Raw genomic sequence first — 18888 nt, 5'->3', positions numbered from 1 at the left:
CTCCGCGCGGGGGTGGCAGGTGCCGAGGGTCCCGCTCCCGGGACTGGGACACCTGACTTCCGAACGGTCCAGGCCGCCAGCCTTAGGATGGGGCTGCCTCGGTTTCCCCTTCAGGAGTCCCGGGGTCTAGACGGAAAGGGGGTGTTTCGAGGTTGGGGAGCCTCCTGGTGGGCTGTGACTACAAACGATGAGGGGTTTGGGAGAGTGGGCGGAACTTCTGCCCCAGGAGCCTCTGAGGTCTGGAGAGAGACCGTGATTTGGGGATCGAGGGGTTTGTGGGGGCAGAACATGCAGGATGAAGTTTCGAGGCACCGGGCCGGCCTGGGAATGAGGAGGCCAGGCTTCAGGTCTGAGCGGGAGCTACTCTCTGTTCAGTCCCCTCCTCTCTCCCTCAGTTTCCCCATTTTCACCTTACTTGTGGATGGGTGGGTATAAATGAGAGTGCCTGGATGATCTCTAACCCTGCCTGTGGCCTTGTAACTGTCATGGGGGTCTCCTACCTCCTCCTCCTCCCCCGTGGTGGGTGTGGAGACCCCTGCCCATTCTGCATCCCATCCCTGCCCAGACCCGCCCACACCAGGGCCTGCCGGCATCCCATCCTTTGTGCTGTTCATCCTCTCCTTCGCTCCTAATGTTGAGCAACAGCCATCTGGTCCTACTTGCTTTACAGCAAACTCACAAGCCTCCCTCCATCCCCTCCAGGGAGGCCTCCCACAGCTGGACCCTTGGTTCTGAGTTTGTTCTTGCTTCTCTCTCTCTTTTGGAGCTCTTAGTCTCCTCCCTGTGGTGGGCTCCATCTCCCCATGGGCTGTTCCCTGGCCACAGGGTCCTTGTTCCATAGAGGGGAGAAGCCTGCCATGTCACTCGTCTCCTGACCCCTTGGTGAAGACCAGAGTGACATTCTGGTTGCTTCTGCTCTCCTGTTACAACCACTCTGCCCCTAAGTTGGTTGGTTACTCAGATCCCCTTAGCCAATTGGCACTGTGAGATCTGAGGCAGGAAGGGACCCCATCTAGCCTACTGACGTCCCACCCAGCAGGATCCCTCTGTTGCATACGCTCAGTGATGGGAAGCTCATTCCTTATGAAGCGCTGTTCAGTGGCCTGCAGCTCCGGCTTCATTTGGTCAAAATCTGTGGCTTGCAGATTCCACCCCTTGGCTCCACTCCTGCCTCCTGGAACCATGCAGAGTAAATTCATTCTTTTATTCATTCACACAATCTTGATCAGTGCCCTGCATGAGACACTGGGGATATAGCAATGAAAAAATCAGACAAAATTCCCTGCCCTCATGGGGTTGGTTTTCTAGAAGGGAGTTGGACAGCAGTCCAATAAGTAAATACAAGGTACGTCAGGTGCTAAGAAGTGCTATGGAGACTAATAAAGCAGGCAAAGGGGATGAGGTATTGGGCTGGGGGTATTGTGGTTTTATATAGCTTAGTCAGGGAGGGCATCTCTGAGATGGTGACCACCGAGCAAAGCCTTGAAGGAGGCAAGGGGGGAGCTATGTGAATAACTGGGGGAAAGGACAGTGCACCCACAGAGGGAAGAGCATGTGCAAAGGTCCTCGGGCAGAAGCATGACATGTGGGAGCGGGTCTGGCTTGTTCTAGGAAAAATCGTGGCTGGAGCAGGGTAGGTGAGGAGCCAGTGAAGGATTAGTAGGAAATGAGTGCAGAGACATAAGGGGTGGGGAGGTGGGGATCCATTGCATGGGGTCTTGACGGCCACTGCGAGGGCTTTGGTTTTCACTCTAAGTGCACTGGGAGCCACTGGAGGTCTTTGAGAAGAGGCGTCACCTGCTCTTACCTAGAGGTTAGCAGGTTCATCTGGCTGTGGATGGGAGAGAGAATGCAGGGAGGTGAGGGCAGAAGGGTGGGGGGACCAGTGAGGGGACCACTGCTGTCATTCTGGGTAGAGACCGTGGGGGCTTGTTACCTATGGCATAGAGGCGATGAAAAAATATCAGATTTTCAGATTTGAGATATATTTTGAAGGTAGGGGGTGATAGAATTTGGGATGTGAGAGAAAGGTGGAGTCGAAGGTGACTCGGAGGTTTTGGGGCTGAGCATCTTGAAGTTTAGAGCTGCCATCGGCTGAGATGGGACCTGTTTAGGGGGAAGAGCTGGAGTTTGGCTTTGTGCTTGTGAAGTTTGAGATGCCCATTGGGCATCCACATGAAGATGTCCATTAGGCAGTTGGAAAAGTTTAGTGGGGAGGTTGGAGCTGGAAATAAAATGTGGGGCATCATCACCATATAGCTGGTATTTAAAGCCATAATAGCAGGTAAGCTCACTTAGGGAGAGAGTGATACAGAGAAAAGAGGTCCCACCAGGGAGTTCTGGGGCTCCCAGCATTAGGAACTAGCCAAGGAGACAGAAAGAGTGACCAGTGAGATGGGAGGAAAAATCAGAGAGTTGGGGTGTTCTGGAAGGCAATGAGGCAGGTGCTTCAAGGAGGAAAGAGGGAGTGATTATGACAGATGCCTTTGGCAGAGCCAGCGAGGTGAGGGCTGAGAATCCAGCAACCTGGAAGTCACTGGTGACCATGACAGAAGTAGCTGGGGGCCAAAGGGGACACGATCGGAGGGGATAGGAGGGGAGAACTTGAGGACAGCAGTATAGACAACAGCTAAGGAGTCCTGCTGTGAAGGGGGCAGAGAAATGGGGTCGGATGGAGAAATTATAGTATGTGTATGTCCTGATGAGAACTGCTCTCCCAGAGAGAAGCCCGGTGAAGGGGGCAAGAATGGAGGATGCCGCAGGAAGTGAGAGGGATGGGTCCACTGCCCCAGCAGGGGCGTGGCCCCAGCTGAGAGAAGGACAGTTAGGTTGAGCTTCCAGGGCCTCCCTCTCTTCTGTCTGCAGTGGCCCAGCAGGCTGAGATTTCAGCACTTAAGGAAATCAACTGGCTCAGGGCTCCAGAGAAACCAGACTGGCTGTGTGTCAGGAGGGAAGGAGATGTCAGAGCTTGGCCTGGGCTTGGGGATAAAGGGGGGGCCCACGTGGGTTACCCCTTCCACTTGACCCTCTGTTTCTGCAAGGAAGTGACCTTTTCTTTGCACAGACCTCATCTTCCTCTAGAAAAGACTACAATGACTCCAAAGTTGCAGTAATTGAAGCAGAGAAGAAAAGGTAACAGAGAGAGGCTGATTTAGTCTGAAGAGGGGAAGTCTGAGCAGGGAGTAAAGGGGCAAGAGGTAGGATTTTAGGGACAGTTTTTATGAGATAGGTGATGAATGGACATCTGTTTTCTCCCATTCCCAATTTAAACGGAAGCGGGAAAAACTTTGGTTAAATATAATGAGGAACTTCCTGTGCTGGTTAGTGAGGACAGCAACAGGCCAGGTCCTCTGCCCTGGATGTTTAAGATGAGAAAGAACAATGCCTTCTTAGAGACAGGATGCTGGCCAGATTGGTCCTTGGGGATTCTCCCACCTCTGAGGTTTCTGGAAGAAGGCCAGGACAGAGTTGGGACTTTCCAGCTACTGGTGGGAAGATGGAGCAGCAAACCTTCTGGCTTGGGCCTGCCTCTTTCTCCAGGTGCCCTGACATCACGAGTTGGATATGTGTGGCTCAAGCATCCATCGGCTGACCCGGACTCGGAGTGTTTGGGAAGAGCCCCTGCTTACTTGTAGCTTGTCCACTTGTGGCCTAGCATGTCTACGGGTGTGTCAGAGATCACTGGGCTTGGTGGGGTCTCTCAGTGCAGCTAATGGTGGAGGGAGAAGGCTTTGTGCCAGAACTGCTGAGAATTGTGTAGTTCTTCACAGCTGGTTGGCCACCTCTGGCTTCTGCCCATCTTTTCGGGGGTTTCCCCGGGAGAGAGGTGGGGTCTGTGGGCAAATCTAGACCTGCCAGTCCTGTGCCACTCAGCCTTGCCTTCCTGCTCAAGGCCTGCCTGCAGATGACTTGGCCATGCCTACTCTAAGCCTAATGGTCTTTGACGGGGCAGGGAGGGTGTTCCAGGCTCTCCCGATGCTGAGGAGAGAGCAGCTGTCCGTCCTTAGGCATCCTCTGAGTAAAAGGGGCAGAGAATGTCCTATCTCATCTTAACTCCAACTTCTTTAATTTCTGGCTGCACACATGCCCTCCAGGCATTGGGTCGGAAAGAGAGTGCTGACCCCATTTCTGGGCTGTTTCTGGAGGGGTGGGTGGTAGTTCTTTTCCCCAGGACCTGGGCAGGGGTGGTGATGGGGCTGAGAACCAATCCAGGGTCAAGCCCAGAGCTCTTCCTACCCCGTCCTGTTCTCTCCTCTCCCCTCTCCCCACCTCTACCCTCTTGACTCCTCTGCTTGGCAGTGGGCGCAAGAAGGAGGCCTGCTTGGCCAGAGAGAACTATTTTCCTTTCTGGTTTACCGTGGCCTCCGCACTGAGGATGCCCTCCCTCCCAAGCTGCCAGACACATGGGTAACCTCGCTGCCTCAGTTTCCTCATCTGGCCAGCGCAAGGCTTCCAGCCTAGGTGTTGGCAGCATTCCGAGCTGGTGATTTCTCCTTTCCCTTACTTTGGATGGCATATGAGGACAGGCGCAGAACGTTCCAGCCCCACCCCCTCCCTCAGTGGATTTTTGATTCATGAACATTCCCACTGTACTTCCCCTTGGCCCAGCCCCGTGCCAAGCTTAGTGACGCCAGGATGAGTAAAACCCAGGCTTCCACTTGGGCCAAGAAGGGAGTTAGACGCATAAACAACCAATAGGAAATACACAGACTTTCCAAGACCCTTGGCATCTGCTTCTTTGAGTATCCTGGAATGTCCCTTTTTTGTAGAAAGAAGCTGGCGTTCCTCTTCTTTTTTCATGCCTACCTCCTTTCACTTTCATTTTCTGTGGGCACTGCCCCAGCTTACGGCCCTGGATTCTGTGACTGTCGCAGAAGGGACCCTGCTGAGAGATTTTCTCTGCCGCATGGGGACACTCCCAGGGCCTGAAGCTCCGTGAGATCGCTTCCCCACAGATTCCCAGGACCCAGAGTCTGAAGGCTGAGCCCAGAGCAAGCTATCGACAGAGGTGACGTCACATAGTGTGTGGTGGAAGGGAGTTGGGGGGTGGTGAGGGCCTGGGCATTTGGGGAGGGGGCAGTGGACTGGGGTCAGTGCAACCATAAGCTTTGAAACGTCTTAGTTTGTACCATGAGTTTCGCTTCACCTGGGTTGGCATCTTTATAGCAATGTTCTGGGTCTGTCCCTGGCGGTAGCAGTGGGTTACCTACATGGGCCTGGGCTCGGGCCCCTGTGGGGAACCCAAATATAAGGGAATTAAAGACATGCCTTCTGGAGTTGCACTGCTTGGGTTCAAATCCTAGCTCTACCTCATCTACCTTGTATCCATGGACAAGCCTCAGTTGTACTCAGCCCTCTCTGTGCCTCAGTTTCTTCACCTGTATAATGGGGCTGATCCTAGTACCCACTTCAGAGTGGTTGGGAGGGTTAATGAAAGCACTTAGAATAGTGCTTGGCACATTGTATGCGGTTAATAAATGTTAGCCATTGTTGAAAAGAGAGCTGCGGTAGCCTGAATCCAACCAGCATGTTAGGGCCCTCTCATATGGCCTCAGAGAGAATTGATTCCCTGATCCCTTGGGAGACATTGCTCCTAATATTAAGTCAAGCCTTTTAAAACTTCTTAAAGCAGGGATGAAGCATGGATGTGGGAGCCAGGGGCCTTGATTTAACTCCTGGCTGCTTCAAACCCTCTGTGGGACCTCGAGCCAGTTTCTTGCCTTCTCTGGGCCTCAGTTTGTACATCCATACAATGGGGAGCTTGCATTGGTAATGTCTGAGGGTAGAACTGTGGCCGTCTTGGTCTCAGGGTGGGGCTGACTTGCTCTCTCCACTGCCGCCCGCCTGCTTCCTGAGAAGTCCTGCACTGGACCTCATTCTCCTCCCCAGATTGTGAAATGTACACGCAGGACGCCTTCCAGGCACAGAGGAGCCAGCTGGTGGAGCTGCTGGTCTCGGGATCCCTGGAGGGCTTTGAGAGCGTTCTGGACTGGCTGCTTTCCTGGGAAGTCCTCTCCTGGGAGGACTACGAGGGGCTCAGCCTCTTGGGCCAGCCTGTCTCCCACTTGGCCAGGCGCCTCCTGGACACTGTCTGGAATAAGGGTGCTTGGGGCTGTGAACTACTCACTGCGGCTGTGCAGGAGACCCAGGCTGACAGACAGCCCCCCGAGCTTCCCGGCTGCTGGGAGCCCCACTCACCCCACCCAGCCCGTGACCTGCAGAGTCACCGGCCAGCCATCGTCAGGAGACTCTACGGCCACGTGGAGGGAGTGCTGGACCTGACACAGGCGCGGGGTTTCATCAGCCAGTACGAATGTGATGAAATCAGGCGGCCCATCTTCACGTCATCCCAGCGGGTAAGGCTCTTCCCTCTTGGCTCATCAGAATTCAAAGGAAAAGCGTGCTTAGTTACCGAAACTGGTTTGTGAAGTCAGCCCTGTGGGGAGACATGGGTCGTGGCGCTTCCCCTTTAAGGGTAGCCAAGCAGGTGAAAGTTGCTCTGGAGTTTTGGTATCATGCCACTGCTGATGAGAGGCAGTGTTATATGGTGGCGAGCATCTTGGATTCTGGAGTCAGGACGATGCAGGCTCAAGGCCTGTGACTTTAGGCTTCTCTATGGAAACTCAGTATCCTTCATCTCTCCTGTCTCAGATTCCTCATCTGGGAAACACAGATGGGAGAATTCAATGAGGTGAGCTACGTAACTCTTAGAACGGTGTCTAGCACGTAGTAAGCACTCATTAACATTACCGTTGGCTACTGTCAATTCTGTTATCAGTGATATTCTGTACTTGTACGCTTTTAATGCTGTCTGCTTTAAATTAACAGCTCAACAGATGATAAAAATTCATTAAATTAAATCTGTGTTTAGTAATGAATATAGCATTCTATGTACTAATATAGTTTAAATGCCCACATAGGATTTCTAATATGAAATTGCATTAGATCATAGACATTTGGAGTTGGGATAAGTGCCTCTGAATGTGACATTCCACAAGAACAGAAGAGTGTCTTTTGGGTATTTTTGAAACTCTTTGTTTTATTTTCCCCCAAATAGTGAACCTCAGGCCTCCCGTGATGCAGACGGAACAGTCATTAACACCTCACTTTATGGATTGGGAAATTTGGGTCCCAGAAAAGTGGTTTGAAAAAGCTCATAGTAGTTCATGAGAGGGCCAGTGCTGGACACAGTGCTTTGACTAATTCATTCATCATTGATTTATTCATCCAGAATCTATTTGATGCCTACTACATGCCAGGCTCTGTCTTAAAGCTTATTGTGCTGAGAGCCTTGTACATAGTAGGCACTCAAGAAATACTTGTTGAAGAAATAATGAATTATTGAATGAATGAATGAATGAATTGGAATTACATTGCAGTGTTAGGATGGGCTGGGTTGGGGGACTTTCTAGTTACTGTTTTTGTCTATTTTTTAAAATATGTATTTGGTGTTTTTGTCTATTTTTTAAAAATATGTATTTGGTGTCCACGTGAGTTTAGGTAAGCCTGGTTGAGACTGATGGAATAAGTCTGTTCAAGGCTGTTTTAAAGTATTTATAGTATTTATGTTCAAGTATTTATAGAGCAGACATGTTCTGGTCCTCTCTCACTAGTGCACCTGAAACCTACAATTGTACCCTGAGCACTAGCTCCTTGAGCCTGGCCTTGGAGGGATTATAGAGACTCAATGAAATCACCTCTCATCCAAGTGATTTACATCTTTCAGAATTGTTTTTCCTATCCTTTATAGGGTTATGGCTCTTTTTTTCCCTCTATTTTCAGTTATTCACTTTCAGTGGGTCCTGAGAGGGAACCAGATTGGATGTGTATTCAACTGTTCATTTCACTACCCGATACTGTATTGACTTCTTTAAACGCATCTTGTTTATGGATGTTTTTCTGGCCTTTTATTGTGGTGGAAGAGAGATGCCCATGGTATTGCCGTAATCAGTAGAAACCTTCCCACACTTCTCCATCCGCCTTTCTGGAAAAATAATGACTTTTGCTTTCCCCACAGGCAAGAAGGCTCCTCGATCTTGCCACAGTGAAGGCGAATGGGTTGGCTGCCTTCCTTCTACAATGTGTTCAGGAATTACCTGTCCCGTTGGCCCTGCCTTTTGAAGGTATATATGTGTTCTTCTCAGTTCATCAGAAAGGGAAAGAAAGACTTTCAGATTCATGCTTAAGAGCAAAAACTCCAGCACGAGACTTGTCAGAATCCCACTTACTGGCTGTGCAAACACCCCTAAGACTCAGTTTCCTCATTTTAAGGGTAACATCACCACTGTCTCCCTGGGCTGTTGGGAGGATTAACAGGATTAATGTGTGTAGTATTAGGGCTTGCTTTTATTTCTTCCTGCACTGCAGAGGGATCATGGGAGCTACCTTGTCCTGAGAGCTAATACATATGTTCCTTACTAGCCATACTCTTGTATTAGAAAAATGTGGATACACTTTTTAATGGCTGGTACCTCTTGATCTCTGCAGTTTAGCTACTCATCATGAGAAACTCAGGAGCCAAATGGATTTAGATAATGCGATATCTCTCATTTCACATGGTCACCGACCCAGTTCAGGAATGGGAGAGGCTTGGATGGCACAGCTTGAACATCTTAGGCATCCTGCCAGGTGCTTTATTTACGATGTCTGTCCTTGGCAACAAACTTGAGAAGTAGGTATTGTTTTTTCCAGTTTACAGATGTGGAAACTGGGACAGGGAGATTGAGTGACAAGGTAGGGGAGGATGGATCTGGTTTTAGACCATCTGCACCTACACTTCCTCTTTTCCTGGGAGAAGAGCTTGTCGGTTGCAAAGAGAGGACGCAAGCCTGGTGTGTCTTTTTCCCCACATCACCGTCAGGAAAGCTCATCAGCACCCAGGGTCCCTGAACGGTGCATGGTGCTGACAGATGGATTTATCACCCTGGGCCCTGCCCTCTGGGCAGTGAGCATGCTTGTGGGAAGGATGTCGGAAGCCTGTGCTTGGAACCTGGGTGTGCACCCTCTCACCTGAGAACAGAACACAGACGTCGGTTTGTGACAGGGGTTGCTGCCCAGAGCATGGTACCTGGCTTGACCCTGGTTAATGTTTAATGCTGATATCATCAAGCACAACTGGCTCTCCATGCATTGTAACACCGTGCCATGGTGCCAGATTCCCCAGGGTGATGATTCCAAAAGTGATGATTGTGTTTGTTTTTAAAATGAGAGATATTTTTTTTTCCTGGAGAATTTTGATGGCAGCTGGAAAACCTGCATGGGAAATCAGGGTATTGAGAAAATATACATATTTTACGGTCTCCGTTCAGTGCTCCTAGTTTATCCAGATGGCATTAAGAGCAATGACAGGGACTTCCCTGGTGGTCCAGTGGTTAAGACTCCACGCTCCCAATGCAGGGGACCTGGGTTTGATCCCTGGTCAGGGAACTAGATGTTGCGTGCTGCAACTAAGAGCCTGCACGCTGCAACTAAAAGATCCCACATGCTGCAACTAAAGATCCCGCATGTGGCAATGAAGATCCCGCGTGCCGCAGCTAAGACCTGGCACAGCCAAACAAACAAGTAAGTAAGTAAGTAAATAAATAAATATTAAAAAAAAAAAAAAGCAGTGACAGTCATCAGCTTTGGGAACAGAACAGGAAGCACAATCACAGGACATGTCCCTTTGGACGACCATAAATACAGCTTCAGTGAGCTCAGAGCGCTCTGTGAGAATTACCTGTTAGTCTTTGAGCTGAGAACAAATGGGTCAGTACCTGGTTGGGGGCAGTGAGGCTGTGATGCTCTGAGGTCCCACCGCCCTGGGGTTCTGGACCATCATTTCCCCATTTCCTATAAAAAGATCTAACCCCTGACACAGGGAGTGGTTTGCTCATGCTGGTGTTAGGATGATAAAGGAAAGACAGCAGCCCTGTGGACACATCCTAGACATGAGAATTTTTATTGCAGAGGGTTGTATGAAGAGGATGGGGAAGTGGATATTGATCAGGGAATCTTGTCCAAGTCCTTGACCTGGGCACCCCAGTGACCCTGCCACCATCCAGTGCTGGGTCCACCCACGTAATCCAGGGTAATCTTCCCATCTCAAGGTCTTTAGTTTAAGCACATCTGTCTAGTCCCTTTTGCAAGTAAGTTAACATTCACAGATCCTGAGGATTAGGATGTGGGCACCTCGGAGGGGCCACTGTTGTGCCTATCACACCCAATAATAATAATGATAATCAACACCATTTTGTGAGAGTTAACCGTATGTCAGCATTCTTCTAAACTCTATTTTATCTCATTTCTTTCTAAAACAATCCTTCAAGGTGTGAATTGTCTCCAATTTTAGAGATAAGAATACTGAGGCCAGAAAGGATGAGAGGTTTGCCCAAGCTGATGGTGGACCCAGATTTCTTTTTTTTTTTTTAAGATTTATTTATTTATTTATTTATTTATTTTTGGCCGCGTTGGGTCTTAGTTGCGGCACGCGAGATCTTCGTTGAGGCATGTGGGATCTTTCGTTGCGGCACGTGGCCTTCTCTCTAGTTGTGGCGTGCGGGCTTTCTCTCTCTAGTTGTGGTGCGCAGGTTCCAGAGTGCGTGGGCTCTGTAGTTTGCCACACCCAGGCTCTCTGGTTGAGGTGCGCGAGCTCAGTAGTTGTGGTGTGGGCTTAGTTGCCCTGCCGCATGTGCAATCTTAGTTTCCTGACCAGGGATCGAACCCGCGTTCCCCGCATTGGAAGGCAGATTCTTTACCACTGGACCACCAGGGAAGTCCCTGGCCCCAGATTTCAAACTTAGATGTATCTGACTTCAGAAACCGGGCTCCTAAGCCCTTAAACCTTCTGTTTCCCTTTAGAAAGAACAACTGAGGCTGAGTGGTGAGGGGACTTGTCTGCAGCTCCTGAACCAATATGGTGGGACAGGCCTCAGAATGTGGGTCTTCTGACCCCAACCTGGTGCTCCTTCTAATCTTCTACAGCTCTTTCCAATGTCAGTAATAACAATGGTGCTAGGCAATGTCTTTTGACCACTTTGTGTGGGACACTGAACAAAGAACTGCCATGCATTGTCTTCATTGGGCCATGGTTTCTTACATGGGTCCCTCTCCATGTAAGGTAGGAACCACTGCTTCTCCCATTTCACGGGGGAGAAAACTGAGTCTTGGGAAGGTTACGTGACCAACCTCAAAGTCCATAGCTTGTGAGTGGAGACCCAGGATGAGCACCGCCCATGTGTCACATCCCATTCCCCCAGGCAGCCCACCCTCTGGTCCGGTCCCATCTTCATCATGGTGCCTCCTCATTTGTTTCTTCTTCTGTCTTCCAGATGCCGCCTGTAAGAGGTACATGTCCAAGCTGAGGACCACGATATCGGCTCAGTCTCGCTTCCTGAGCACCTACGATGGGACAGAGAACCTTTGCCTGGAGGAAATATATACAGAGAATGCTCTAGAGATCCGGATGGAGGCGGACATGGCTGGACCTCTGCAGCAGAGCCCCGCCACCCTGGGCCTGGAGGAGCTTTTCAGCACCCGTGACCACCTCAACGAAGACGCGGACACTGTGCTGGTGGTGGGCGAGGCGGGCAGTGGCAAGAGCACGCTTCTGCAACAACTGCACCTGCTCTGGGCTTCAGGGAGGGCCTTCCAGGAATTTATTTTCGTCTTCCCATTCAGCTGCCGACAGCTGCAGTGCCTGGCGAAACCGCTGTCGGTGTGGACACTGCTCTTTGAACACTGCTGTTGGCCCGACCTTGGCCAGCAGGACGTCTTCCAGGTCCTCCTCGACCACCCCGAGCGCATCCTCTTAACCTTCGACGGCTTTGACGAGTTCAAGTTCAGGTTCGTGGATCGAGAACGTCACTGCTGTCCGACCGCCCCCACGTCTGTCCAGAGTCTGCTCTTCAACCTTCTGCAGGGCAACCTGCTAAAGAATGCCCGCAAAGTGTTGACCAGCCGTCCGGACGCGGTGTCGGCGAGCCTCAGGAAACATGTGCGCATGGAGCTCAGCCTCAAGGGCTTCTCGGAAGAGGGCATCGAACTGTACCTGAGGAGGCGCCATCGCGAGCCTGGGGTGGCCGACCGCCTCATCCGCCTGCTCAGAGCCACCTCGGCCCTGCACAGTCTGTGCCACCTGCCCGTCTTCTCCTGGATGGTGTCCAAATGCCACCAGGAACTGTTGCTGCAGGGCGGGGGGTCCCCGAAGACCACCACAGATATGTACCTCCTGATCCTGCAGCACTTTCTGCTGCATGCCTCCCCGCCGGACTCAGCGGCCCATGGTCTGGGAGCTGGCCTGCTTCGGGGCCGGTTCCCCACCCTCCTGCGCCTCGGCCGCCTGGCTCTGTGGGGCCTGGGCACGTGCTGCTACGTGTTTTCCACCAAGCAGCTGCAGGCAGCACACGTCGACAGTGAGGACGTTTCTCTTGGCTTCCTGGTGCATGCCAAGAGGGTCGTGCCTGGGAGCACAGCCCCCCTGGAATTCCTGCACATCACTTTCCAGTGCTTCTTTGCTGCGTTCTACCTCGCTCTCAGTGCCGACACGCCGCCATCCTCGCTCAGACACCTCTTCAACGGTCACGGGCCTGGCTGCTCGCCGCTGGCCAGGGTGCTGCCCAAACTGTGCGTGCGGGGTTCCGGGTGCAAAGAAGGCAGCGTGGCCGCTTTGCTGCAGGGGGCCGAGCCGCACAACCTCCAGATCACAGCGGCCTTCCTGGCGGGGCTGTTGTCCCAGGAGCGCTGGGGCCTGCTGGCCGAGTGCCAGGTGTCTGAGAAGGCCCTGCTCTGCCGCCAGGCCTGCACCCGGCGGTGTCTGGCCCGCAGCCTCCGCAAGCACTTTCGCTCCATCCCACCAGCCGTGCCGGGCGAGGCCAAGAGCATGCACGCCATGCCCAGCTTCATCTGGCTCGTCCGGAGCCTGTACGAGATGCAGGAGGAGCGGCTGGCGCTGGAGGCTGTGCGTAGGCTGGACGTTGGGCATCTCAAGCTGACATTCTGCAGCGTGGGCCCGGCCGAGTGTGCTGCCCTGGCCTTTGTGCTGCGGCACCTCCGGCAGCCTGTGGCCCTGCAGCTGGACCACAACTCTGTGGGCGACATTGGCGTGGAGCAGCTGCTGCCTTGCCTCGGCGTCTGCAAGGCTCTGTAGTGAGTGTTGCTGGGAGATGCTGGCTGGGCACGGGGGGAATGCCACCATCGGGGTGCGGGTAGGGGAGCCCCGTGCTGGGAACCAGCAGTCCAGGCCCAGCCCCAGGCCCTGCCACCCCTTTGGTGCAACCCCAGCCGAGTCCCCTCCCCAGTCTGGGCCTTAGTTTCGACTTATAATAGCGGTAGCCGTAATTCATGAAATGGTCCATGTGCCAGGCACTGTGTTACGCTCTTCCCAGAGATACCTCCTTTAATCCCCACGACCACCCTGGGCTGTAGGCAGGGACATTATTTTCCCCATTATCCTCAATTAGAGGCTCCGAGAAACGAGGGGACTTGTCCAGGGTCACATAGGAGATGGCAGACTAGGATTCACAAATCACATCTTTCTGGTTACCAGTCTCTGCTCTCCACAAGCAACCTGTGTATGGACGGGCTTCAAAGGCATCATGGCAACCTTTAAATCACAGGCAAAGTTGGGTGTAATATGTGTTTGTATTAGGAACCACCTCCAAATCAAAGGTGACTTGCACCCCATGAGAGATTTTATTTTATTTTTTTAAATTTATTTATTTATTTATTTTTAATGGACATATAGTTGATTTACATAGTGTATCAGTTTCAGGTGTACAGCAAAGTGATTCAGTTATACATATATATGTCTATATCTATATATTTTTTCTATTCTTTTCCATTGTAGATTGTTACAAGATATTGAATATAGTTCCCTGTGGTATACAGTAAATCCGTGTTGTTTATCTGTTTTACATATGGTAGGCTACATCTGTTAATCCCATAGTCCCATGAGAGTCTTTAAAATCCCAATGAGATGGAAATTTTGAGACCCAAGAGATAGAAAGTGGCCACAGAGTTTCACCTGCTTTTTTATTCCTTATGTAGTGCAGAGATTTTGGCCTGGCCCTTACTCTCAGCCCCTGTCTAAAGGTGTGAGCTTTCCCACATTTCTGCCCCAGCCCCCGTGGGCCTCTCTTCACATCTTGGGCCAGATGAGGGCAGAGGGTGTGCCCAGGTCAGGTGGCCAGCATGCTGCAGGCTCCCCAACTTCCCTTCCAGTCTTGAAAGGTGATTCCTGCTCCCTGCTTTAAACCTCTGAGAAAGCAGAAGTTATAGCTTTAACTTGAAATTGACTCACAGCCTCTCCAGGGCTTTTGGTCTACCCCAGGTGACCTTAGATTGACTCTGAGCAAAGAAGAAACCTCTCCTTGACTTTATTAGGGTGACCTACCTTCTCTGGGCCAAAGCAGCGAGATTTTTTTTCTGCATGGAGCCAAACACATGGATATCTACTAGAAACTGTGTGGTGGCCTTTGTTATCAGGACCATGGTCATAGATTTATAAATATAATGCAATAATAATGTAATATATAACATATCATAGAGAGTTAATATGTATATGATACATAGTTAATGTATGTGATAAACATGTATATATAGGGAGGAAGCTGATTTGGATGATTTGAGGAGAGTTTAATAAAGGGACCGCTTACAGAAGCTTGGGCAGGAGTTAGGAAGAGCAGGTAGAGATGGTGCAGGGTCCTGGGGCCGGTGACAGTGGGGATGGGGTAGGGACAGGGCTGTTGACCTCCTTAGACCTGAAGGGGTGGGGGTGGGAGGAGTGGCTCTTGGCTGAGAAGAGCATGCAGAGAGGTCTGTCTGAAAGGACCGAGGCTGCAGCAGCCTGGAAAGGCGAGAGCTGGGGGTAAACCCTGGCCTTCCTCTCCTCCCCACTCTCGCCTTAACCCACAGGGAGCCGGAGCAGGGTGTCTATGATGTAGTCCACGGGAATCAGCTCCCCACCGAGAGCCAGGCGGAGAAGGGGGAGAGTGGATCTGGCCGGGTAGACGGAGGTTGGCAACACAATACCCTAGTTCCCCAGGAAGGAGGAATCATGATATATGCATTCAGGAATTTCGAGACCTGTCTGTGGGAGCTGTTCTCCTGATAGAAATATGAATGTGTGTTTTTCTGGATAGTGGACCTCCAGAGTAGTTCTCCAAAGGGTCCTTGAACCCCAAGGGGTCCAGAACCTCTGATCTGGATAATCCTCATAGATGGATCCCTAGATTGAGTGGCTCCCCTTCTCCTGGGCTGGGAAGGCCCATGTGACTGCCACGGTGTGTGGAAGGGCTGGGTGGAGGCTGGGGCCCTGCCTCGATTTTCAGAGAAAGACCAGGATGGTCTGGTTCTAACGCTCAGACCGGGGTGTGCAAAGGGACTTGTGGAAATGCAGATTCTTGGGCCTGTTCCCAGTGGTTTCCATTCTGTAGGTCTGAGGTGGGGGCCCCGGAATGTAGGTTTTTAACCCAGTGATTCTGCTACAAGCGGTTCAGAGGCCACACTGTGAAGACTGCTGCTCTGTGGGAACCAGCTTGATTTTCCATTAACAGTGAAAGTCCCTGACCAAGTTCCTCTGAGCTTTACCCTACACACACTTGGGTATTGAAACCGTCATTGCTACGGGGGAGGGGCAGAAACCATGAGGTTGCTGCGTGGGCATTTCCTGTGTGTGAGAGAGACAGAGACAGACAGAGACAGAGATAGATAGTGAATGAGGGAGCGGGGCAGAGGGACAGAGGGAAAGAGACAAAGACAGGGAGGGCGGGAGGGAAGTGGGGAAGGGAGGGAAGGGGGGAAGAGAGAGAAAGGAAAAGAGAGAGAGAGGTTTCTCTCCCACAGTGCCAAGCTGCATCTCTCCCACTTGAAGCTGTTTCCATGCCAACCGAAACCCTCAGGCTTCAAGAAGCCCCATACACAAAGTGCCCCAATGCGTGTAGGTTTCTTTAGACCCCGATTCTGACTCTAGGGCGATGGCTTTCGAAGTTTTTTGACTCTGACCCACAGTCGGAGAGGGTGTGAGCAGGCACACGGGCGTGTCAAATTGAAATTTCACAAAATAACCTATTAACCGCGATACACTCTGCTCTCTTTTTCCTTTCTCTTCTTTTTCCAATTTAAAAATGCTGCTCCAAACCTTCTGAGTTGATTTTGTGATGCACCAATGCATGAATCTGACGTTAGAGCCCAGAGCAGGCCGGAAGGGAGAGGCTGTACAACGGCATCGTTTAGAGTGGGTTTTGGAGCCAGAAAACCTAGGCCGCAATCCTTTAGGTGCTGTGCAACCTTAGTGAAGTCGCTTCACTTGCTGGGCCTCAGTTTCCTTCTCTCTGGTGGACATCATAATAGTACCTACTTCATTAAAGATTAAAGAAGAAAAGAAAATAAACAGAAACAAAAAAAAGATTAAAGAAGATTAAATATTGTTACTCTTGGGAAGTGCTCCATACGTGCGAGCGATCATATTACAGGTAGCTTTTACTATGTGCCAGGTGCGCACAGGGCTTTATGTGCGCTATCTCTTTAAATCCTCACCAGAGCCCAGTGAGGTCGGCATTACCATCCTTCCTTTTCTACAGATAAAGGGACCAGCAAATAGCTAGTAAGTGGCTGCCAGGATCAGAACTTCCTTTGAGGGACTCCAGAGAGCCTGAGGTGTTAACCTTTAAGTCAGGGCCTCCCAAGTTGGCCTGAAGATGCAGAATCATGGGCACAGTTATTAAAATACACAGATCCCTGAGCCCCTCCCCACACTTGCAGACTCACCAGCTCCAGGGGAGGGGCCCGGGAGTCTGTATTTATATTTATTTATTTTATTGATTTATTTTTTATTTTTGGCTGCCTTGGGTCTTTGTTGCAACTAGAGAAAGCACGGGCTTTCTCTAGTTGCAGCAAGCGGGGGCTACTCTTCCTTGCGGTGCGCGGGCTTCTCACTGGGGTGGCTTCTCTTGTTGCAGAGCATGGGCTCTAGAGCGCAGGCTCAGTAGTTGTGGCGCACGGGCTTAGTTGCTCCACGGCGTGTGGGATCTTCCCCGACCAGGGCTCGAACCCGTGTCCCCTGCATTAGCACGTGGATTCTTAACCACTGTGCCACCAGGGAATTCCCGAGAGTCTGTATTTTAGGGTCACTTTCAGATGATCTTGTGATCAGGTGAGTTTTGGGAACGCTGCCCCCAGAAGAGTGTCAGAAGGGACCTGCCAGGCAGGGCATGGATTGCAGGGGTGTTGACATTGGGTACTGGTTTCCAAAGTTTGGGCCGCTCTTGTCTAACTGGTCATCTACCTGCTCACCTGGATGGTGGTAACCACCGCAGCCCCCAGGGGTGGTCTGCCTAGCTCCCACTGCACCCTTCCCATGCATCTGCTCCTTTCCACCTCGGAACCTTCACGATGCTCATTTCCCTTTTACAGAGCTGGAAAAAGTGCCTCAGCTTAGGTAGTGCCTTTCTGAGGATTCCAGGGTTCTTTAGCGTGGGCTCTGGGTCCCCGCTTCCGAAGCCCCCCACCCTACAGAGTGAGTGACGTCAGCACCCTGGCCAGCCATGGGGGAGTCTCCACTTTTCTGGGGTGCTCTTTCCTTGTGGCGTTTCCAAGAAGCACAGATGCTGGCACTTCTGGCTTGAGCAAAGGTCTCTTTTGGGGTTTTGTTCGTTTTTTCCCCTCTCTCATCAGCTCTGTTTTCAAATTTATTTATTTTGTCTTTTTTATAGCTTGCGAGATAACAACGTCTCAGACCGAGGCATCTGCAAGCTCACTGAACATGCCCTTCGCTGTGAGCGGCTGCAGAAGTTAGCGTAAGTCAGGCTGGGCCGTGGACGTTTGGCCCCGTGTCCCCAGCCTCACTCCAGGCCATGCCGCCTGGGCAACAGCTGTGAGCAAGGGACAGGCTGGGACAGGGACGTTTGCGTGGCTGGAGGGCACAGGGGACTCCTGTCCTGAGGGACCCGGCTACCCGGGCTTTGGGTGGCCGCTGTCCACTGTGCCTCATCTCATCTCCATGTCTCTTCTCTCTCGGAACTTTCCAGTCTTTTCAACAACAAATTGACCGACGGCTGTGCGCACTCCATGGCCAAGCTCCTTGCATGCAAGCAGAATTTCTTGGCTTTGAGGTGAGCCTGGGGCTTCCCTACCCCTGGAGACAGTGTCTCGTCCCCACAACTGAATCAGTTTGGTCTGGTCTCGGCTCATAATGGGCGCGTGATCTCCTCGCTGAATACAGGGGCAGTGTCTCGTTGTGAGCAGGGTTTCACTAATGCTGTGACCTCCCCAGCAAACTCTGGACCAACTCTGCTGAGGCTTCCTGCCCTTTGACCTTTATCTCCCAGGACTGAAGAGGGTTTCCAGGACCTTTTTCTTCCCTGTGTCTAAGAGTGTCACCAGCTCTCTGGGGTGCCCGAGTTCCCTGATGTACACTGAGCACGTGCTTGGCAGGAGGTGGAATGCAGCCGTCACTTGTCACCACAGCGAGGCATCCAGTTGCCAAAAAGTTCTCAGAAGGTCCTTCTACTGCCTGGGGTCGGGGGGGTCCAGTCTGGGAAGTCTGCGTTTCTGCTGCTCCCAACCCTCTCGGCCTCAACTGGAGTCTCTCTCCCATCTGACACTGTTGTGTGGCCCCTCCAGCTAGTCCTTGGGTTGGCCTGGCTTCTCTTTCTCTCTGGGATATTCTTGCCTCCTGGATTTATGAGGCAGTAAAAGAAGACAAAGTGAGGAGTTGCCTCCATCCTTTCTTTCTACCTGCTGGGCTGGGTTTAGGGATAGGAGCTGCCATTTTGAAACTGTTGACTCAGTCTCAGGCAGGGCTGCTGAGGCCAACACCAAAGGTGTCATTCTGTACCAGGGACTCTCTTTTGCTGCCACCACCTGCTCCCCCCACCTCTGGAACCCGAGAGCAGCTGTGGCCAGAGCTGG

The 18888-nt window shown here is 51.6% G+C and overlaps 1 protein-coding gene across 7 annotated transcripts in view; it reads left to right on the top strand.

The window, feature by feature from the left end:
• The window catches only part of NOD2 (nucleotide binding oligomerization domain containing 2), a 30764-nt gene that overhangs the window by 56 nt on the left and 11820 nt on the right, over window positions 1–18888 (top strand). For 3 of the 7 annotated variants that reach the window (XR_014237391.1, XM_082366624.1, XM_082366625.1), the window contains exons 1-5: window positions 5024–6356; window positions 8018–8123; window positions 11310–13125; window positions 17691–17774; window positions 18006–18089. Coding sequence is in view for 6 of the 7 variants with exons in the window: in XM_082366624.1 (XP_082222750.1) it covers window positions 5898–6356; window positions 8018–8123; window positions 11310–13125; window positions 17691–17774; window positions 18006–18089 (2549 nt within the window). In the remaining variant the exon portion in view is untranslated. The other 4 variants (XM_082366621.1, XM_082366622.1, XM_082366623.1 and 1 more) reach the window with 4 other exon arrangements.

This window comes from Balaenoptera borealis, assembly GCF_965194805.1.
Source record: "Balaenoptera borealis genome assembly, chromosome: 19".
In the NCBI taxonomy this organism is placed as follows: Eukaryota; Metazoa; Chordata; class Mammalia; order Artiodactyla; family Balaenopteridae; genus Balaenoptera; species Balaenoptera borealis.
Note: the sequence above shows the minus strand (reverse complement) of the source record. Positions and strands in the feature narration are given on the sequence as shown.